General features: G+C 49.8%; 1 protein-coding gene across 2 annotated transcripts in view; it reads right to left on the bottom strand.

Moving 5' to 3' along the window:
* Positions 1–21,017, bottom strand: part of MYH10 (myosin heavy chain 10) — a 94,850-nt gene extending 73,833 nt beyond the window's left edge. Inside the window, exons 1-3 of one of the 2 annotated variants that reach the window (XM_030505751.1) lie at positions 20,898–21,017; positions 18,018–18,395; positions 6,064–6,220 (exon numbers count right to left, since the gene is read on the bottom strand). In XM_030505751.1, coding sequence (XP_030361611.1) covers positions 6,064–6,220; positions 18,018–18,362 — 502 coding nt within the window. In that variant the 5' untranslated portion in view covers positions 18,363–18,395; positions 20,898–21,017. The remainder of the gene's footprint in view (positions 1–6,063; positions 6,221–18,017; positions 18,396–20,897) is intronic. The other variant, XM_030505750.1, reaches the window with a different exon arrangement.
* Between the last annotated feature and the right edge of the window lie 2,454 nt (positions 21,018–23,471).

Below are 23,471 nucleotides of genomic sequence, written 5' to 3'. Positions count from 1 at the left end.
ATACAAACCATCCTGATGTTAATGTTACTGTCGCCCAAGGATTTACATTCCGCACCAGTCTGAGTGGACAAAGTGGACGCAGAGACATCGCAGTGTGACAATAAAAACGTCTATAAATCCTTCCCATCAGGTGTACCAAGCAGCTGGTTCTGCTCAGATTGCCACCCTGCCCTTTGCAACTGGTTAAAAAGCTCTGTGGAATCTTCTGGTAAGTCAAGATGTAATGAAAATATCAAGACTGTGAATTGCACATTCAAGAGGCTCCATGTACTCCGCACCTAACAGAGGACACTGCTCATCACTCCCAGGCTTTTCAAGTCTCAGAGCAATTTTTTCCTCTTCCATTTGAAGCTTTAATAGACTTTTAAAGAAAGGAGTTGTCACATTTTAGTTTCGATGCTTTTCTTCCATATCTTCAGGAGGACACCACATCCCCAAAGGGAGGGCTTAAGCCAAGATGAACTAAAAATATCGATCAATGCAATGTTTTTAAGAGAGAAGGATTCCATCTGCAGGAAATACTGGCTCCTCCAACACCAAGTGTTCACTTCACCTATTACGCTGTTTCCGATAAACCTCCTCTGCAACAGGATTAAAGGCAGTCCTTAAAATACCAGTGCTAATTCAGTGCTCATCAAGGTGTCTTCAGGGAAACAGGATAAAAAGGAGAGACTCAGCATAATTATACAAGAGGAATATTACTACAAGCTGGTCTTAGGCAACAAAAAGCCAACAAGTTTTCCTTAATATTTCTTCCAAAGCACTTTTAAGAGGCAATGAATAAAGAGGTGTAATAAAACAATACCATGCTTCCTCTAGGAGTGCAGTGGCAGAATAGGGAAGAGGAGGGAGAAGAGAAAGCCAACTATGGGAAATGCACTAAGGAAAAATTCACGTCAGTGCTGCGTTCAAATCACCTCTCCCATTGCTGGTAAAGCAGTGCTGGGTGAGCCATCAGACCTGCAGGATCTGTTTCCTTACAGAAAATCCTAGCCCATGTCATACTGTTTTCTTCCTACTGCCTCTAACTTTTAGCAGCACAGAAGAACACCAGCAAGTCTTGCAAATTGTATTACCAAACAGAATTAAGGTCACCGTTGTCACAGGGATTAGGAGACCAGTTCGTTACGGCCATGTCAAGTGCCCAGCAGCAGTGGAAAGCTCAGCCTAGGGCTCCTCTGTGCAGCTCCAACCCTCCCCAGCTCTGCATGTGGCTTCTGTCTAAGGCTGAACAACTCCACTACGCCTAAAAGCCCCTGGGTTACGTGTACGCCCTGCTTCACCGTGAGGAGATAACGAAGAGAAAGCACAGGAGAAATCCACTAACCCACCTGCGGTAAGAGTCCCCCTGCTACCACACTGCTTTGAGGGCGAGCAGGGGAAATGCAGTGTGGGGAGCTGAACTGCACCTTATCATCTGCTGAGGTCAAGGCACCGGGTAATGAGTCTCTTCCTGACAAGAAATCCCAACTGCCACAGCCAGAGCATACCCAGAGCCTTGCTGCTGTTCGCTCCGGCTGGGTTCACACTCGAGCTTTACAACAAGTCCTGCAGGAAAGGCAACACCTTTCAAGCAACCCAGGTTTGCTTTTCCTCACAAAGCTTGCCTCCGATCCCTGCTGCGCCACAGCCAAACCTCCACAAACCGCTCCTGGAGGCGGCACCCAGCCCTCCCCAGCAGCTCTGCACCTCCCCTGCTCACAGCACCCAGCACAGCTCCCGGGGGACACCATCCCCTCCCCAAAATGACAAGTGGGGTTCTTGAACACAGTCTGTGCTACAGCTCTTCCCCGTCACCCCTTTGCCCTCCACGTTTAACAAGCACCGAAACAGATTTCCAGCCCATTCCCCTCCCCACTGAAGCAGGACCAGAGCTGGCTGGTGAAGACAGACATGCTCCTAAGCAGGAAATTCCTCAAGGGGCCGGGAATAAAGCAGCAGTTGGATGCCTGCAGTCAGCACTGCTTCCCCCCAACCTTTCCCCAGCAGTGCGCTGTGAAGTGTGGTGCTCTGCTTGTATCGCCACTGCAGCATGGAACATTTCCTGCAACATCTAAGACAAGGAATAACTGCTTCCATGTAGTTATTCCTGTTTTAAACAGCAAAAACAACTAGTAGTTGTAGACCAGAACACCTTTAGCTTTCAACCTAAAACAGCTATCTGTATTTTGTTGCGTAAGCACAAATACTAAACACACAAAACTTCAGATTAGCAGAAGCTTGACTCTGACCATCCATGCTCTGAAGTAAAGGTGTGAAAACATTAATATACTGCGTAAATTTACTCACTGTGCCCCATTACCAGCACAGGAAATCTGTGTTTTAAGACATCAGGGTGCTCAGTCACAGCTCAGGTCCTGTTAAATCCTGTGAACATGCCTAGCAAGCACCTAGAAAATCACTAGTTTGTGATTAGCTACAAGGCAAGTATATGCATTCACACTGAACAAGGTGCCACTGCACAGGCCCAGGAAACAGCCACTTCACTGACCTGAATTAGTGGCCAAGATATTTCTATAAGGGTACAGTCACGTTATCCAAAGGAATTGCATTCCTATGGTTTCAATTTCAAGTATGAATCCTAATAATTAAACGTTAGATGTCAAATACTGGGAATACAGAGTCATTCCTATCAAAAGAAACCTATGAACACGCTGTAATAGCAATAGCATGACTTGCAATAATACTGGAAAACCTCTCCTTCCCTACCCCACTCTCCCTACCGGCTCAGCTCCCAAAGCAACTACATGAGCAAAGATGGACATGAACTGGAGAAGAACAGTTTTATAACATTGTGTTAGCAACTCACCAGCAAAACCATCTCGGTCAAGGATTATGCTGCAAATAAATGTCAGCAGAGACCTCTGACGCCTTAATCTGAAACACTGTGATTAATCTCTGGAGCCCTCAACACAAGAGGGACGTGGAGCTGTTGGAGCGAGGCCAGAGGAGGCCCCGGAGCTGCTGCGAGGGCTGGAGCAGCTCTGCTCTGGAGCCAGGCTGGGAGAGCTGGGCTGGGGCAGCCTGGAGAAGAGAAGGCTCCTGAAGGGGACACCTTAGAGCAGCTCCAGTGCCTAAAGGGGCTCCAGGAAACCTGGAGAGGGGCTTTGGACAAGGGCCTGGAGGGACAGGCCAAGGGGAATGGCTTTAACCTGCCAGAGGGGAGATTGAGATGAGCTCTGAGGCAGAAGCTCTTCCCTGTGAGGGTGCTGAGGCGCTGGCACAGGGTGCCCAGAGAAGCTGTGGCTGCCCCATCCCTGGCAGTGTTCAAGGCCAGGTTGGACACAGGGGCTTGGAGCAACCTGCTCTAGTGGAAGGTGTCCCTGCCCGTGGCAGGGGTTGGAGCTGGATGAGCTTTCAGGTCCCTTCCAGCCAATCTATGATCCTCATCCAGCTGGTTCTTGATTAGAGACCTACTAGCCAAAAGTTTCCGGTAAACATTTTCTGTTTCATTAGTCAAAGATTGAGTCCAGCAAAGCACAGGGCACAGTTGTAAGATTAAGGACATTTTCTGCATTATATTAAATCCTCAGCAGGCAGGGAGATCCTAACTCTCTGTACCAAATTCTAGGCACACTCAGTTGACCTTGTATTACTACTGATAACCAGAAAATAAGCTGAATACTCTAATAATCTCCTACTGTTAAGACAAGTATTATTTGTTGCTTAAATGACTACAAAACCCAATTGTAATTGCAGGTTTTATTTATACAAAGACTTCATTTCTGCTCCCTAAAGTGTCCCTGTCCCTACAGCAGGCCCCATCTAGAGGCTCTGTAAGCAGAGGGACCAGCACTGAGCAGCCAGTGCCAGAGCTCTCCACTCACCCGCCTCAGACAAACACTCAGTCATCCCCATCACCACCCATCGCTGTTTCACAGGACTCTGTAAAGCCTGGATGACTGTATAAAATCACCAATACAAATAGCAGGGAGTCTTACACTTCATGCAAGTGTATCTCCAGAAGACGTCTGCACACCACCTTCCTCCTAAAGGAAGCAATGTCTGCGAAGAATATCACTAGTCCATTACAAGTTCAGAAGCAGCACTGTTTTCCCCTTCCTCTAGAGGTCTCTTCCTCTGCTCCAGCCCAATGAGGCAAGAAGTTTGCTTAGTAAAGCAGTTGCCAAGCACAGAGCTGATAATGCCTCTTCTAGAGTTTTTACTCCTCCTCACCAGTTGCGGTTGAAGGCAGAACATCAGGGGAAAGGGCACTGGCTGACTGCAGTTGCTTGCTACAATAGAGAGAGAGTAGCTCTGTACAGGTGAAGGGCACCAGAAACACAGGTTTAGTTAACCTTGAAGAAGTTACTCCCCAATGAATGGATCCTGTTGCATTGCTATCATCTATTCCTATTCCAATCGATGGCTTCACTCTTCCAAATTAGAAGAACTCAGCACAAAAAGACACAGAGATCTGATACAAAATACAAACCTCCATATAGGAGTGTGACAAGAAAACAACTGTAACCAAACATACACCATCATGTGAAAATGTTCTTCGTTTCATCTTCCTAAAATAGCAACATTTGTACATGGAGCGGGATCTCCAGAAATGGAACTCAGCACCAGGCTGGTGTGTGAACACACACCGAGCACCTGCAGCACGAGAGCTCCTGACATTGACTGACTGCATCAGAGGACACTGGTCACAACTTCCAAAGCTATTGTGCCTTTGGAGTGGGAAGCCCTTATCCACAAACCACTTGAGACTGCCAAGAATAGACTCCTTGAAATAATCTTAAGGTTTGCTCCATTTTTCCATGTACACTTGTTATTAGGGATCCTCTCATCCCAGCTGTTAGAAGCTGCTGTTCTGGCCAGGAGGACCTAGTTTTAGTTTCCTAAAATCACATAAAAACAGAGCCCTAAATACCCACTGAGAAGCCTGACTCTTGGTGGGCCAGATTTGCTGCCCTTCCATTGCTTGCCCCTGCCTCACCCTGCTCAGAGGTGATGGTGATGGGTTTTTCTGGGGTGAAAGAGCACTCAGCAACCTCGAGTTTATAATTAAGCAGCCCTAAAGACAAAGGCACAACTGGAGAAACAAGGGCTTGCAGCAATTTATTTAAAGCCAGGAAATGTCTTTTTAAAGAGATTTACATTTAAATGGTTGGTTAACCTGGTAGCAGAAGGAGTTTGCTTAGCGAAGGAGGTCAAACAGCTTTTAACTTACTTCCAGAACATCTGCACCAAGTCTATGGCAGAAAACACTTCCCTACCCATGCTTTTCCGGATAGAACATGCTGGAGGTCCCCCTTAAGTCCAAGAGGCACTGAGATAGGAACCAACACGGGACAGCAGGAACAGGGTTCCCAACCCACCGTGCCAGAAGAGCTGTTGTACAAACTCAGCAGCATGTGGTTTATGTCACCACATTTATGTGATGCCAGACTCAGAGTTTGCAGATTTGCCAGCACAGCCTTGAAGCCAAAACTCGAAGCACGTGCCCACCATAAGCTCACCCTGTGTTCCACCACAGACATGACCTATGCCAGCGTGGAGGAAAAAGCTAAACAAACAAACCTCTGAGGTTCAGCATTTCCCTGACCTCCTCTTGAACCCAAACCCCCAATTGTGTCATCGTCACTTCAGATTATTTGTCAGCTGCCAAAACACCAACATTTTGATCGAATTAGAGAGACAAGTCATGCACATACTTTAGCTTTCCCTTTCCAACCACACGTTTTCATTCTTAACACCATTCACAGCCAGTGCACTAACATCTTTTGACATGGATTTTATTTCCTTTTCTTAAGGAGGAAGTATTTTCACTGCACCTTTACGTGCCACCCCCTGGCACAGTGCATTTCCTACCAGTGTTACTTTGCTTCTGTGCCTCAGTAAGTCACACAAACATGCCAACAGGGGTCAATCTCCAAGTTATTTCTATTCCGACAGTTCCAGGTTCTAGATCAGGGAGCTTCCCCATCCTTTAAGAACTAGGAAAGATTCTGGTTGTGTTCAAGATCTCTCTGTAGCTGGATAATGAAGCTCCTGAGTTTTAGATACATCCCAGACAGTTGGCATCTAACTATCCAGTACCATTTAAGCAGCTCTTACCTTGCAGCATGCATCTATACGCAGACTCCGATATTGCATAAATGTGGGGTGGCATTTCATGGCGCTTCTTCCCTCTGTACATCTCGATGATGTTCTCTGAATAGATCGGGAGGTTCTTGTAAGGATTTATCACTACACAGAACAGCCCGGAATAGGTCTGAAATAAAACACACACAAAGAGATCTCTCAGAAAACAGTCCTGAAATAAAGCCAGAAAGAGCAGAAAACTTTTTCCCAGGTTCTATAACATTTCTCCTAACATGAAATTGAGCCCTTGTTGTGGAGTGACTCAAAGTACAGGCTACATTCAAATTACTGCTTTCTAGTTCTCTTAAAACACTTTAATTACCTACATAAAAAGTCATTTAAAGACAATAAATGCGAGTAAATACAAAGTGAAGCATCTGATCTCTTTCCCACAGGCATTTAAATCTCCCTTGTTTGCCAACTTACAGGATTTAGGGACATCTTTTGATGCTCAACTCCTCCAGTAAAGCGTGCAAAGTTATTTTTTCATTTTTGAAGGAACCAACAACCTCCATTACTCCAGTAAATAATCTAGACAAGGAAAAAGCCTATTTCCAACCACCACTGTTTCTGCTATCCTACTATTTTCTCCTATCTGTGTGACTCTTAGGCTCATCAGCCTCTTAACCCCAAAGCAGTCATTTCATGGAGAGGTCATTCCCCACTGCACATGTTCCATGGTCTGCTTCTAGAGCTGATCCTCAACTGAAGGGCCCAGGAATACCCTAACATCTAGAAACTCAAGAACACATTTTACATTCCTCATCCTATTGACTCTTATTAAATTATCTTCCAATACCTAAAGGGGCCACAAGAAACCTGGAGAGGGGCTTTGGACAAGGGCCTGGAGGGACAGGCCAAGGGGAATGGCTTTAACCTGCCAGAGGGGAGAGTGAGATGAGCTCTGAGGCAGAAGCTCTTCCCTGTGAGGGTGCTGAGGCGCTGGCACAGGGTGCCCAGAGAAGCTGTGGCTGCCCCATCCCTGGCAGTGTTCAAGGCCAGGTTGGACACAGGGGCTTGGAGCAACCTGCTCTAGTGGAAGGTGTCCCTGTCCATGGCAGGGGGTTGGAGCTGGAGGAGCTTTAAGGTCCCTTCCAACCCAAACCATTCTATGAAAAGGTGCCCTGTTGTTTCCACACCTACAAGGGGTTTTGGAAGGACAGATAGAAGGACGTACCCAAACTGAGCCAGAAGCACCATCAGTAAATAAAAGGAACTTGGGTTTATGCCAGATCTCCTGACATGAGGACATCTTACATCCTTACAGGAAAATAATCACTCTGCTTTGGTCCGATCTGCTGGGTGATAAGAGCTGCAGTGCCTCACCCAGCCAAGCAGCCCCGGCAATAAGGTATTTATTTCTCAAGAGAAAGGAAGCTGATGTTATCAGGGCAACTGACCCAAGCACAAAGAACAACTCAGTCATTAACTCAAGGTAAGCAGGGCTCTGCTGGCAGTGGCACTTCCTCCTCTGCCTCTCCTCCAGCCACGTCCATACCACTGTCCTCTTGCCCACCTCAGCACCCTCAGAGTAACTCACCGATAGCACTGATTATGAACTTCAGGAAGAATTGGTCAGGGAATTGAAGCTCTTACCAACCACACTCACCCATGGTCTCCAGTGATACCGTAAGGGGGAGGGAAGGCAGGACAGTTACTTTAGTGGTGTGGTACAACCGACCAGGGAGCCTATTAACTGCTAAATACTGGATCCCCATTCCCAGCCAGCATCTTCCCACTGTGCTCGTCGAGGTCACCCACACTCATCTATAATTACTGCCCGTGACATGAAGGCATCGAGAATTACCACAAGCCTGATTTCCATTCTAGTCTGCAAATTAAGGATAACCAGAAGGCACACGTTCACTAAGCCTACTGTGTGATCCCAGCTCAGAAATCACTGACCAGCCCCTCTGCTGTGTTTCTCCAGACCAGCCCCATCTAATGAACCATCCCCCCCAGATAAATGAAAGGGCTTGTGTATTGCTGCCTGCAGCCGAGACCTGGTCACGAGCAAAAGGGTTCACAGAGATCGGTCCCAGCGCACAGTAACGGCACAACCATTTGGTTCTGCAGACACCTCCAGGATGGCTCTGCACTCCCACCCAGCAGCACTTCCGAGTTCAGCCACCAGCTTTAGAGACTTGCCAGTCACCTCCGTGGGTGCTGGTCCACATCTTACCGTGGCAGTGACTGACGGCCGAGCCGCGCGGTACCGCGCATGTACCGGCTGCAGGACAGCCACCCTCTCTCGAAGGGCAACACCTCTGGTTCTCTGCAAACTCATCTAAAGCTTTTATCAGTTGCTTTGGTCTTTTTATGGTCACAAAAGGAGGTTGTTGGGTTTGTCCTCAGAATCCCTGTCCTTCCCCAGACATGAATAAACTGATCTGGTAAGTAAAAAAAACCCACTAATAAAATAAAGTGTAAGTGCTAGGATAAAACCAGCTCCTTGAAGAGCATCCTTCCCTCCTCCCTTAAAGCTCATCCAGCTCCAACCCCTGCCACGGGCAGGGACACCTTCCACTAGAGCAGGTTGCTCCAAGCCCCTATGTCCAGCCTGGCCTTGAACACTGCCAGCGACGCCCCATGCCTCTGATTCTGCAGTACCTGGACTCTGCTGAAGGATCAAGCCCTGAAGAGCCACAGTAACCAGCCAGTCTGCATGAAGAACCAGACTTCATTAATCTTTCAGCTGACAGAGGTAGATACTTATATTAAGAACTTAAAGGCAAGTCAAGATGCTTATTCACCTTCAGCTGCAAACAAGCCAGTTGCTTGGAACACCCATGTCTGCTATACTGTGGAACAGGACACAGACAACCTCAACCAGCACCAAGGCACGTTGGAACGCACACTAGCTAGGCAAAGCTCCAGAGAGTGCACTGGCAGAGATTTGTTATACAAACTCTCCTTCAGGACACTAATTGTGGAGTTTTAATGTTTCCAGATGCTTACAAGCCTTTATCCAGTAATACATCATTTAGTAATTTGGATTTTGGTAAGCTATACCAGACTGCAGAGTTCAGGCTGGCGTTCGAAAACATTATATTCCCAGCTATAAGCAACTTGAGATACATGTAAGCGATAGAGATACATCTAAGTGAGCTATTGGCACATGGGGAGTGCATTACTTCCAGGTGGAAGCACATAGGAATTTAGGTTCTAAATTCGGGCCATGGGCTCTAGAGCAAGAAAGGCATTCATGGCCTGTCTTCCCTTAAACCCTCCACTGTACGTACACCTATGGTGGTAGTATCAAATGCCTTGTAATGATTCCTTAGATTAACAGCTCAACTTCACAGTTCTTGCATCAAGGAACATGCTGTTGTGACTGTTGGGTCGGTTCCTCCCACTGCAGCATCAAAAGGCCTCTTTAAATCATCACTTCAGAGCACATGAGCAAGATGCAGGTAAATTTGGGGTATCTGTAGCACTCAGGCTCAACAGTCCTCTCCAGTCCTTGAAATACAAAGTGACAGATTTCCTCTATTACCACATCAACAATTAAGCTGAAGTAAGCATCAAGACATCTCCTATTATCACCTGAAACACAACCCAGCAGTTCCTAGCCTAGAAAGCAATGTGTGTTTTAAGCAGTATCCCATATACTACTGGGGTAAAGCACATTCTCCAGACGGGTAACTTGCACCATCACAGCCTTTCCCTGTCTGGTGTCACTTCCTGAGCTTATGGACCCATCTTTCACACTCCAAGACCAGCTTGACCTGGTTTTCTCATGTACCTTTTCCCCCTAAAGGAGGCAGTTATCCAATCATAAACTCAAGCCTTAACGAAGGGCAGGCAGCTCTTCAGTCTGAGGAGAGGACAGTGATGCTGTGGCTGTGATAGGACATATTCTCTGCTCTGCAGGGCAGCTGTACCCCACACCAGCTATGACCCACCCTGCCAACAAGGGCAAGGAACCCCCTGCAGCGTACTGGGAACCTCAGCTCTGCCAGAGCCCGGGATCAAGAGCCGCTGACCATTGCTCAGGGCCACTGAGGAGTAAAATCTGTGCATGAGGAGAATGAGAAAGGGAAGGAGCAAAACTCATACCCATGCTATTAAACAAACAGCACAGCCCAAACGTTAGAACACTTGCCTGTGGATGTTCTCTGCAGCTAGCACTGAGCAAGGTTCACCAGTGATGTATTTTCACATTTATAACCTCCTGCTCGGGCTGCTCCAACCCTGACAGCCAGGCTCAGCGTCACAGCCCCAGACAGCAGCACTGCTGCAGCCAATGCTGAGAGGTAAAACATGATCTGAGGCTGCACCAGAGCCAGAAGAGTATTAATATCCTTCCACAAGGCTCCTGTATAGCTGCACGTCAGCGCTCGCCTGCTCCACGCGTCTTACAGCGGCCACCCCGGCCTGGGACACAGGCAGTGTCGGGGTGTCTGCAGCACAGGGCACGCCGCTGGGCACTCAAGCGGGGGCCCATAACCCCAATTATTGCACCTTTTGGGGCTGCCAAGTGACCATATTTTATAGAAACAGAGTATTTGACAAGAACATGCACTTTTTTATACCCTACCTGAGGGCAAGGAGGGCATCGATTCACTTCCCTGAAAGCCCTTGGACATTTCTGACAAAGTAAAACCCCACACAAGTCTCTGGACTGCTCACATTTATGAGCCTTCCAAAAATGAGAGCTCATTTAAAAACACTTGTGTCAAAGCAGCCCTTACAACGTGAAACCCAGCTCTTCTGCCATAGCAAGTACCAGATCCAGAGACTGGTTTGTATTAAGGAAAAGATAAAATTAAGTAACAAACTCTGATTCTTACATGTTCTTTCAATGCCAGTCTTTGATACTCAGTAATGGGAAACATTCCCAACAGGACCAGAGCGAAAATTAAAGCAATTAGACTACAGGAGCTTAGATAATAACACAGATTGTTCCAGGTTATGCTCTGGCCTCACAGGAGGCAGCAGCTTAACAGAAGAAACAGCTCCTCGACAGCTCCTCAAGCACAGTTTTGTAAGAGCTTCCACCCACAGCAGGCTCTGGAACTGGGAGCTACAGCATCTCTCTCATTCTTTCCCCCTTCTGCCCCAATAAAAGGGAAAGTACACCAAAAAATGCAAGTGGCACAGTGCTGCAGATGAATTACAGGAGTAATACTTGTAATTATCAACAGATACCTGCTGAAAGATTTTTAATTGCACAATAGTAAATATGTTTTGTACCTGACTGGTAGAAAGAAAACCCAGTAGGCAGATATGTGGAGTGAAACCATGAGCAGCAAGGCTCCAGGAGAGCTCAGCCTTACTCTGAAAAGGTCTGTGCTAAAAAGCAAGCAGAGGAGCGGGGAGAGAAGATACTGCAGAGCCCACTGGGGTTTGGAGGACTTGGAAGTTAAATCTAACCCTTTCCTCAAGAGTTTCACCACCTTTTTGTCCTTCCTCAAGGAAGAGCAGAACTGGTCATCTCCAGCTTGACTTCACCTACACACACCCCTCTTACAGCACACGTCCCCACCTGACACCTTCTAGCTCAGTAGCCACAGAGCACCCGGGATCATCCCGTGTACAGCCACACCAAGGCAAGAGGCCATCTGGATCCTGACAGGGGTTAATAGAAGCCAAGTGGGTGAGAAATTCTATTAATTTTAATCCTTTTGACTGAATGAGGTCAGGAAGCAGTTAAGTATAACTGCAGTGATTTATGGAGGTATCAGTAAGTGACATGCAATCAACTGTGGGCAATGGACTTCCTCCAGGAGAGCTGGGATGAGAACAGATGTGGCAACAGCAACATTTTTTCCATGGATTTTTATAAAGCCCATTGGATTTTTAATACCTTTGGTTTTACTGTGGCTTAATTACACCCAATGTCTGAGGGAGCAATTCCTCCATCCCATCCTACTGCACTGAGCACAGCAACGGGAACTGCTGACTGCACAAGACAGACTTTGGGCCCACGATACCTGATTACCTGTGCAAGCTGAAAGACGACTCAAACGTTTATAGATCCATCGAGCAGGAACATGCCATTTACCCAGGAGGTTTTCAGATTCTACTCTGCACTCACCAGTCAGACCACTCAAGCACAGCCATCTGTAACTCAGGTGTTCCACTTCTCTGGGAGAGCACTCAGGTGAGTCAAAGCTCTGCAGGACCCACACTGTTAGTGTTCACTAGTGCCCCGAGACAGAAACCCAGCTCGGATTAACAAAATACTGCTGTTAACAAGGTGAGCATAAGGCCATGTTTGTAGAGAGTATATAGGAACATATCAACATTTAAAACATGCTTTCCAAGGGAAAAGGGAGGGTCTTTCTTGCCATCAAAAGAATTACTGACACAAAAGCAGAGCTTTAAATTGCTGGGAAAATTGTCACCTAACCCTGACTTCAAAGTATTAACAGTCATTAGCTTATTCACACAATTCCAGCCAGTGTCTGCGATAGCAAGTTGCTTTCCATTTAAGTAGAAATGAGACATTTACATTCCTGATCTATGCAACTAGTTGCATTTTGATTAACTGAAATGCTTTTACTAGACTTCAAAATTGAAAATACCAAGAAATTTCTATCCAGATGCTGCCTCACAAAGCACTGAAACGCTATTTGGAGTGCTCAGGAACCCTCCTGACCACTTGGCTTTTTGCTCTGCAGTGGTACAGCACATGTCAACATTTACAAGAAGATCTCAAAAAGCAAGAATCACCTTGCTCTGAGGTGGAAGAAGAGGGCTCAAACCACATTCTAACTGGCCATGCTCTCTTCCAAGTGCAGAGAAAACTAAATGGTAAAACCCAACTTAAATACTTCAAAATACTGACAGTTCTTTCCTTCCCATCAGCTATAGGAGTCAAATTGGGCAGTAAACTTGGAGTAGAAGCCTGATTTTGAACATAACTGACGTGCCTACATATAAGCTTTCTGAACAGACACTAATACATGGTTGATATTGAAGCGCAGAGAGATCAAGATGGAGAAAATGCTTCTTCCTACACCAGAAACTCCTTTGCAGCTTCCAGACCTTTTTGCAGCTCTCCATCACAGCACTTCAGTACTTCTCCCCTCCAGATTGTCAAGAGCAGCATCTGCCCTCCTAGCACTTTATTTTCAGACTAAATCCTCCTCCTCGTTTATCACCTCCTCTCACTCCCACCCCTGCCCACCAACACCGCAGGCCCACTTCAAGTGGCTTCCTTTTCCCAGGGCTCCAACTGCAGGAGACAGCTAGAGCTCAGCCAGCCAAAGGCACCCCTTCAGCTGGCCTTCGCACTCCCCAACAGCAAACTGAGCCCCCAAACCTCTACACCGTGAACAAAACCTCTACAGCTCGCAGCACAGTGGCTTAAAAATCAGTCAGGGCTCTCCTACATTCAAATGCTATATTGGCCCATGAAAGATTTGAAAGCTGGTAGATGAGAAACCCCAAACCTCATGAAGTGGCGAGAGGGAGAATTACTGGAGCAGTAACCTTGCCTATCACGGCTTGTCACAAAGCATTAAGGCAACAGTGGTTTTGAGAACTCTGTGGCATTCAAGGCTGATGGACCCTTAACATCCACTCTTTCCAGTGGATGTCCCCCATTCATTTTCTGACTCAAAGATTACTTACTTCCTCCCCATGAAATCATATCTTGCTGACATGATTTAAGCAGAAACCAACATCTAGGGCTGATAGCCAGAAGCTTTCACAATGGCATTTTATATGCAGGGCTTTTAACAATCAAGCTGTTTCCTCACTCCGGCTGCAGACCTTGGTGGTGACCCAAAACCTCTAACAACCACGCTCCTTTCTTAAAGCAATGACCCCAGAGAGAGAGCTGGAACCCAGTTCACCATAGCAGAAGGATATAACAGAACCACCACAAAACCAGTCTGAGCAAACTCATGTTTATTCCATATCTTCAAAGGACCTCCTGAGCCTTTGGGCATTACTCCTGGGTACGCTTGCAATGGGTACCCAGGAGTTTGCAATGGGTACCCAGAAACTGGGTACCTCCAGTTTCTGATCTACAGCTACAAAGGATATTACTAAATATACTGAAGTACTGTTCATGCTGTATTAATGTTAACCACTCCAAAGCAGAGCAGGCAGAAGAATGAAGTTCTAGATGAAGCTGAAGAATTGACAGTTCACAAGCATTTAAAGTAACAAATCCATGAGGAGCTGCCACTAAAGCAAGATGTGAGACATCAATTTAGAGTATTAGTGACTCAAATGATACATCCCTGCCATGAGAAATGCTGGTATCCCTATAAAAGCATTTGGAAAACTTCAGGCATGAAACACAGGAAAGAGTGAAAACTCCTACCAAAGGTAGAAGTGATGAGAAAAGCAATGAGAAAAACCTGCTGTAGACGGCTGCACCTTCACAGAACCAACACTTGCTCTCACAAAAACCAAGCCACAAACATGAGCAGAGACCATCTCAGGAACTCACGTTCTGCAGTATCATGTTTAGTAATCGACAGGTTAAGGAGAAAAGCGTGAGTGCAAGATGATCTTAAGGTCCTTTCCAACCCTAACTAGCCTATGATCTGTGACAGATTTCCCATTCTCAGGGATCAATATCTATACACGTACCTATACTTCAAAAGAACTTGCAATGATATCACAGCTTCTCTAAGAAAGAATTCCTTTTTAACACATTCTTCAGTTACCTTCAAAATAAAGCTTGTGGCAAGAGATGAAATAGGTTAAAGTGGAACAAGAAAGGAAGTTATTTCATCTCCAAAGCAAAACCAGGATCACTATAGTTTACACTCCAGCCATTCCTCCCAGCAGTTCTTGCCCAAGTCCTGACCTCCTGTGCTGTCATGAAGAGACCAGAAATAAAGACAGGTCCCAGCATGGACAAGCCACTGCTCTTCCCCATTCTCCATTTGCATTCATCACCACAGCACAGCAACAACGCAACTCAGAGGCCAGGATCATGCCACTTGGCAGACACTGGAAATGCTGGAAGTTCCAGAAACTCCCCGCCATCCCTACTTAGATGTTACACGAAACTCTGGATGAAATGAGCATCATTGCCCAGGTCATGCCAATGGCACTGGCCAGCTTTAGTCAGCCCTCCCTGTTCCCCCAGCAGTGTCATCTTGGAGAGGTAGATTATAGACAGATGACAAGACCCACTGGCCAAATCCCTCAACTTGTTTCCTTTCTAGGAATTGAAAGGAAACATGTATCTACTTCAGTTACCAGCCTTTCCTCTTTACTTCCTAGAAAGGCAGTGCTGTGTGCTGCCTACTGTGAATTAAAGGAAACCAGTCAGATTCGCCATCTCCATCTTAACTACTTGAGACCAACATCAAACTACAAGATTCCAGATGGGTTATTTTGGGAGTACTATCTGGAAACCCAGCCATAGAATCATAGAATCAACTGGGTTGGAAAAGACCTTTAAGATCATCAAGTCCAACTGTTCCCCAGCACTGCCAAGCCCACCACTAACCCATGGCACTGAGGCCTCGGCTACACGGGGTGTGAACACTTGCAGGGACGGTGACTCCAGCCCTGCCCTGGGCAGCCTGTTCCAATGCCTGAGCACCCTTTGGGGAAGGAATTGATCCTCAGCTCCATCTAAACCTCGCCTGGCGCAGCTTGAGGCCGTTTCCTCTTGTCCCATCCCTTGTTCCTTGGCAGCAGAGACCAGCCCCCTCCTGGCTCCATCCTCCTGTCAGGCAGTTGCAGAGAGCGAGAAGGTCCCCCCTGAGCCTTCTCTTCTCCAGACTAAACCCCCCCAGGTCCCTCAGCCGTTCCTCATCACACTTGTGCTCCAGGCCCTGCACCAGCTCCGGTGCCCTTCTCTGATAATACCTTTAAACCAACTCTTGTTCACTTCACCAGCTCAGTGAACTCTGGGTCTTTTCCTTAGCCAAGTGAACATCAGCAGGATGCACAGGCAGCAGCACTGCTTTGGGATGTGCAGGCTGTGCCACATTCAAGTTCAGGGACCCCCAAAGATCCCGACCAGAGCTGCACTAAAACCCCACCAGCTCAAGCTCTTGATGAAGCTTCTCCCTGTGGCCTCTTGATCTTTGCCAGCATCCGCCTCTAACCTAACAGCACTTGTAACTGCTTCCTGCCCCTTCTTCAAAAAATCAGCTTTTAATTGCAAACAAGAAGCCATTATTACAGCTGCACAGAAACATTATTCTTGGCAACAGCAGCATCCTCCAGCAATGTTCCTGTAACTCAGACCCCCAGTTAAGGCCAACAAATCCATTAGCTTCTTGATCCCAACCAACTTTTCCCAGCCCAGGGGCAGGGGAGGTCACCAGTAATACACTGGGGCAGTATCCTCCTCTGTGACAGCTGTATGGTGACACCAAGGCACCAAGTTCTAGAGTCTGCCTCAACAGTTATAGAACAAAAGCAGAAAGTGCCTTTTGGGAAGTGAGAGCAGGAAGAAATAAGGTGTCACCTGAACACCACGTATAGGATAACCCATGCTTGCACATGGGGTTTCATTTCTCAGTCACCCAGAGTGACACAGTGCTGCAAACCCTGGGTATGTAGAAGGGGGACAGTTCTCAGCACCCTCCTCCAGAAGCACTTGTGGCAATATTTACTGCACAGAGTCCTTAGACTCGAGCTTGCTTTGACATTTACAGCCTTCAGCTTTTAACCTTCATCATGAAATACAGTTATCATAGTTGTAATGAATTTCATAACAACTAGCATTATGATTGATACATATACTCAACACTTTTGACCTATCAACTTGTTTACTTTTAGTTTTCAATCCAGTCCTTACTAATAACCCCATTAGTTTACTTATAAGCTGGCAGGAAGCGTTCCAGAAGTGTTTCTTCACTGAGCTCTGCTTTAAGGGTCTTGGGATAAGGCCTTGGAAGGGCAAAAACCCCAAACCCACAAAGCAAACTGACCAAAAAAGTCACAAATACCAAGAATATTTTGAAGCTGCACATAATTGTTAAGAAGTCCAAATACTACCAAGAGCCAAGCAAAGACGGTACCCGAGGAACAGACAGAGGGGAAAAGAGCCAACTAACTAGCGGGACTAAATCAAATGAGTTTAAGCTTTGGAACAAGCGTTTATTAAAATGAGCCAAGCATTTAAGCAGATGTTGCAGTTTCTTTTAAGATAGAAAGGCTGCTTGTAGCTCTCACTGATGCTCTGACTCAACGAGTCACTATGCAACTGCTTTGCCAAGAGCCAAGGAGCAGCTCTGGACTATTCAGCACAGACACTCATTTAACACTGTCCAAGGAAGGGACAGAGTCAAAGGCAGCATCAACGGTGTTGCCATCCCTGACTCTATAGAAAGATGGTGATAAAGCAGATGTTACAATTAGTACTTCAAAACCACAGGAAAAAAAGCAAGCTTTATCTTATTGGTTTATTTTAAGCGCTTGAACACATTCTTTCCTGGCCCGCTAGGTTGATATTAGATTCCAAAAAGACATTTTGCATTCCTAGCACTCTCCAACTTCAGCTGTTAAATAACAGCAGAGCCTCTTATTATCATTTTTAATACGCAGCAAGTTAAAACAAGACATATGCTTATTCATACAAGCAATTAAACAACAGTCATTCAGCAAAGTCGGGTTTTGTAATCTCTCCTCAGCTCGAACAAGCCATTTGATACTATTCACTGTATCAGTTGAACATGTCTGAGGCAAGCGCTCTAACAAGCGCCATGAGCTCAGCACCCAGAGTTGCCATTTCACATTCTATTTTTGAAAGATGCTTGCAGAATTATTTCCACAGAGGAATTTTTTTATTATTTGTTTTATGACAACAGAGTTCTTGACCTGTACACAGCACGGAAAAAGACCCTGGACTGATCTAGACACCAGGGACATGAGTGTTTAGGCTACCAAAAGGAGAGACAAGACCCACTTCCTCTAGTCCAAGTAGGTAAAGGAATGGGAATCATTCCAGTTCAGCTGAATTAACACCCGTAATGAATCTAATAATTAGTACTTACATAGATGAGCCCAGAGTAATACCGATCCTTTAAATTATGCAATACAGAGGCTTCATTTAGACAGGTTAATTCTGCCATGTCTTCCACTTTAGAGAACTTGGGAGGATTCATCTTCTGAATATCATCTTTATTGACTAGTGCTTTCTTGCCATTCTCTGCCAGTTCAACCAAGACTTCATCCCCTTTCTCCTCCTTGATGCTGGCTGCCTCAAACCCATGGCGCTCGGAAGGGATCCACACCAACTTTTTAGCAGTCCAGTCAGCCTGGGTGGCAGGGTTGTAGATTACAGCCCTGTCCACAAAGAGGTATCTCTCCGGATCTTCCTGTCCAGACCTCTGTGCCATGGTCGGAAGGGAAGGTGTACACTGCCAGTTACCCTGTAAATTGGAGAGGGAAAAAGCAAAGGGTCTGTTACATACCATATTGTTATCAAGGACATGATTGAAGCTATGGCATACCAATTAAATGGTCTATCACCAAGCATCATTTATTTCTCCCATAGTCAGAAGAAGTTGCTACACAACTGAGAACCCCTGTTCACAGAGCAGCCCTCCGAATAAAACAACTGCCACACAAAAGATAAAATGACCTGCCAAGGATAACCCCAGACCCAGTACAGTAAACTCAGTATAAACTGGTTCTAATCGTGCACCAACCAGGGAGAGACACTGCAACGAATGTGAGAGCTACAAGCAGGAAAAACACACATCTGTCTTCTGTGCTAAAGGAAGAAGAGCAAATCTAACAAAAGCTTGCTCATAAGCTCAACTTCAACTGAACACTTAAAAAACCAAATATACATATAAAAACATTAAAGGTGTTGAGTGGATAGCTACAGGAACCAGAAGGCAGCAAGAACATGTTTCAAAATGTGGATTTTCAACTACAGACACAAACGTGAGCCACTTGGGGTTTCCCACAAGCCACCAAGGTAGCAAAGCCTTGCTCATAGTCTTCCTGAAAAACTTCACTTTGCATTCCTACAGCCTGCTCCTGTTCTCGGTCATGAGCACCAACATCACCACATTCCCAAAGAACGTCTCCCGATCTCCAGTGTACCATGAGGCTCAAGACACGGCAAGGACAGATGTTAGATTTTATCTAACAGCTTCACAGGCAATTTGAAGGAGAAAGAAAATCTGCTGACAATTGCTCCTGCACACCCATTGTACCTACTCGCCTCTATCTAAGACACACCACTGCACCTTTAGTTAGTGCTCCTGTCACATCCAGGATTCCTGGAGCGAGCAGTTTCATCCGTAACCGCCTGAGGAGCAGCAAGGTCAAGCCTGACACCCAGTACTCAGGTTATTAAATATCTTGGGTTTTACACACTAGATATTTTCTTCTGAAGCACGTTACACTGGCTAATGGCAGCCTCCTCCTGCAGGTGAGCTTCAAAAGCGAGGAGGGTTTCGCAAACCAGGCTCGTCACCTTTCACGGTATGGTATGTGCCCTGATGGCAGCTCCACAACACACCCATGCTCAGGAGAATGTGTAATTACACACAATAGTTGTGTCTCCATCTGCGCGGGGACACTGGATACAGTGACCAACTTTAATGTAAGGTAAGCATGAAGTCACTGAGGCCTTCGGAAGCTGGAGGAGCACCAGACCGTTTCCTTCATTCAAACCAAGAGGTGATGACTCAACAGTTAAAGTATTTTAGAGGAGCCCCGGAGAGAACAATTCACTGAGCAAAGAGGGAATCGCTGAGGGGACACCTGAGGTGATAGCTGGGCTCCTCAGCCAGGAAAATGAACATATTAGTCAAGGAACACTGGAACATTTGGCTTGAGAAGCCCCCAAAGCGAACAGCCGAGCCTCCCACCCCAGTTCAGAGAGCTGTTTGCCTCCGCTGTGCTACACCACAGCCGAAATTCCAACAAAGACCTGACACACCATTGCTGCCAAGCCTCGGGAAGCTCCCTGCCTAGGCACACGGTTATCATAGAGCTCGGCCCCAGCCTTGCACAGCGAGATGCAGCGAGACCTGGAGGTCAAATACGGCTCACACGACCAAATTAATCATTCTTGCGCCCCAGCAGAACCAGAGGCGAGGACCGGCATGAACGCACGGACCGGCTCCAGGCCGCTCCCGGGCACACACCGGGCACCGGGGGGTCACACACAGCTCCAGGGTCATTCCTCCACTTCGGCTTTTAACCGCACGGAGCCCATGACAAAAGACTCTCTGCACCGGGGACGCGAGCTGCAGCTCACCCCAACGCAGGGCTGCGCTGCCAACAATGGCATTCAAATCAGACACCCAAACGAGCACATTTCTCATGCAGGAATCCTGCGCTCCCGGGACACGGCGGGAGCAGGGGGGAAACCTACGGATGTTCGGCTCCTGCACACAAAGGGGCGCGGGGCGGGGATGGGAGCGGATCCCCGCGGGCCGCTCGCAAGGACGGGGCAGCGCCGGGAGCCGCAGGAGCCGGGGCCGCCTCCGCGCTGCCCCCGCAGGACAAAGGAGGCGACCGGAGCGGCTCGGCCCCCGGAGGGGGGCACCGGGAGCGGCGTGTCCGACCCCCCCCCCGCCCCCCGGCCCCATCCCCCAGCCGCGCGCGCCCCCCGCCCGGCCCCGCCCCGCCCGCGCGGGAGGCTGCGGGAAAGGCAGAAAATGGCCACCGCAGCGCCCCGCACCGCCCCGCACCGCCCCGCGGCGGCCGCGAGCGGCGGGAGGATGCGGCGGCGCGGGCGGGCGGCGCGGCCCGCACAAGGGAGTCTTTGTGTGCCGGGCCCACCGCCCCCGCCCCACCCCCACCGCGGGCGGGCCCGGCCGCGCGCCCCTGGTGAGCGCCCCCCTCCCGCGGCTCCCCCCGCTCCGCTCCGCCCGCCGCGGGCAGCCCGGGCCCGGCTCCCGCCGCCTCACCTGGGTCGCGCCCGGCCGCCGCCGCCGTGCCCCGAGCTCCCGCCGCCCGCCCGCCGCGCGCCTTTAGCGCCACACCGAGCCCTCCGCCCCCCGCGCGCCGCCGCCGCCGGCACCGCCCCCGCCCCCCCCCCCCGCCGCGCTCCCATTGGACGGCAGCCACGTCCGTCCAGCGCCGAGCGCGCGCCCATTGGCCCGAGGCGCGGCCGCTCTCCAGCCACGGCCATAGCAACCTGCACACGCTACCTCCAAACCCCGCCCCCCCACCTCGCCCCGCCCCCTCGGCGCTCATTGGTGGGATCCGCCCTCCCGGCGGCCCAGCGCGCTCTTCTCATTGGCAGGCCGCCACGCCGGTCACGGCGGGCCCCGCCCCGCGCTGCAGCACGCCTGGCGGGGGGCGCGGCGCGGCCCCGGCTCTGCAGCGGGCGGCGCGCGCGGTGGTGCAGCGGGCGGCGGGCGCGCGCGTACCCTCACCCACCCCACCCCAGCCCCCCCCCCCCCCGGGTGTTTTGGGGCAATAAAGGGGGATTTCGGGTCTCCACCAGCGAGAGCGGTAACGGGGAAACGCGGCCGTGGGAGGCGGGCACTGCGCGGCCCCGGGCCCCGCTGCCGGGCCGCAGCGCGGGTCGCTCACGCTCGGCTGAGGAGGCGGTGCCGGGCGGGTGACGGCGGAGCGCGGGGACCCGGCTCCGCACCCCGCGGAGCTCCGCCGCGGGAGCTGCTCCCGGCGGCCACTGCTCGGCTGGTCAGTAACGGCCAGCCCGCAAGGCCAGCCTCAGCGGGACCCCGCGCCCCAGCACCGCCTGCTCCTGCCGGAGCCGCCCGCAGCACCCACAGCTCCCACAGCACCCACTGCTCCCACTGCTCCCCCAGCTCCCACAGCACCCCCAGCTTCCACAGCTCCCACTGCACCCACAGCTCCCACAACTCCCACAGCACTCCCAGCTCCCACAGCTCCCACTGCACCCACAGCTCCCACAGCACCCACTGCACCCACAGCTCCCACAGCACCCCCAGCTCCCCCAGCTCCCACTGCACCCCCAGCTCCCACAGCACCCCCAGCTTCCACAGCTCCCACTGCACCCACAGCTCCCACTGCACCCCCAGCTCCCACAGCACCCACAGCTCCCACAGCTCCCACTGCACCCACAGCTCCTACAGCACCCCCAGCTTCCACAGCTCCCCCAGCACCCACAGCTCCCACTGCACCCACAGCTGCCACAGCACCCACAGCTCCCACTGCACCCACAGCTCCCACTGCACCCACAGGTGCCACAGCACCCACAGCTCCCACTGCACCCACAGCTCCTCCAGCTCCCACTGCACCCACAGCTTCCACAGCACCCACAGCTCCCCCAGCTTCCACTGCACCCACAGCTCCCACTGCACCCACAGCTCCCGCAGCACCCACTGCACGTTCCCCTTCCTTACACCCTATCCCCAGGTTCGGGAGCCCTCGCCCGTGTGCAGCAGGGTTGCTGGATGAGGTGGGCAGGCAGGAACAGCCCTTCCCAGCATCCCTGAGGGGCTCGCACTGGACTTTGTGGTCGGTGCTGGGGTTGCAGTGTAACCCTCGGGGGTGCTGGCCTGCGCCCTCCATCGCTGCCACCGCCTGGCGTTCCGGATCAGACCTACAGTGATCCCATGGCCTAAGAGTCCATTTACTGCCTATTTAACGGGGTGGTGGTGGATAAGAAGTTGCCTACGAGCCGGCAGTGTGCCCGTGTGGCCAGGAGGTATCCTGGGGTGCGCCGGGAGGAGTGAGGCAGCAGTCGAAGGAGGTGATTCTCCCCCTCTACTGACCTTGGTGAGGCCACATCTGGAGCACTGTGTCCAGCTCTGGGCTCCTCGGTACAAACACACAAGGAGCTGCTGGAGAGGGTCCAGCAGAGGCCACAGGGATGCTCAGGGGTCTGGAGTATCTCTCTCATGAGCAGAGGTTGCGGGAGCTGGGCCTGGTAGTCAGGGGAAGAGCAGACTGAGAGGGGATCCCATCAATGCAGATCAGTATCTCAAAGATGGGTGCCAGGAGGATGGTGCCAGACTCTTCAGTGGTGCCCAGCAACAGGACAAGATGCAATGGTGCATCCAGCCTCCGGGGAATGGGCACAACCTGCTTGCTCCAGTCCCGCACGTGAGCAGGTAGCTGAGAGCATCAAGGGTTCCCATCACTGTGGGTTTCATTTCTCCACCAGACCAAATGCAAGTGGCTCAGGAGAGTCATTTCAGTGGAAGGAATTTGTGACAGATCCTTCTGAACAAGACTGAGAGCAGGGGGAGGAGCAGGGCGAAGTGGCAGGAAGGAGCATCAAGCATGGCATGGGCACTGCTGTGGTGGGGGATCCCAGGAAGGGCTGGGGACAGCAGTAAGGATGCCTCCCATTTCCCCTCTGCTTAGGAAGCGGGACGGTTTATGGACTACCTACACAAATGGAAGTGCTTCCAAGCAGCGCCTGCCATTCCAATACCACTTTGCTTGGTTCAAAAAGGGAGGCGATGAGGTGGGGAACCAGGCTCCTGACACGGAGCTGGAAACCCTTGGGTCATCTCTGCTCATCTCCGCTCATCTCCGCACCC

This window comes from Strigops habroptila, chromosome 14 (genome assembly GCF_004027225.2).
Source record: "Strigops habroptila isolate Jane chromosome 14, bStrHab1.2.pri, whole genome shotgun sequence".
Lineage (NCBI taxonomy): Eukaryota > Metazoa > Chordata > Aves > Psittaciformes > Psittacidae > Strigops > Strigops habroptila.
The sequence above is the reverse complement of the archived record's forward strand: the minus strand, read 5'-3'. Positions and strand labels throughout refer to the sequence as shown.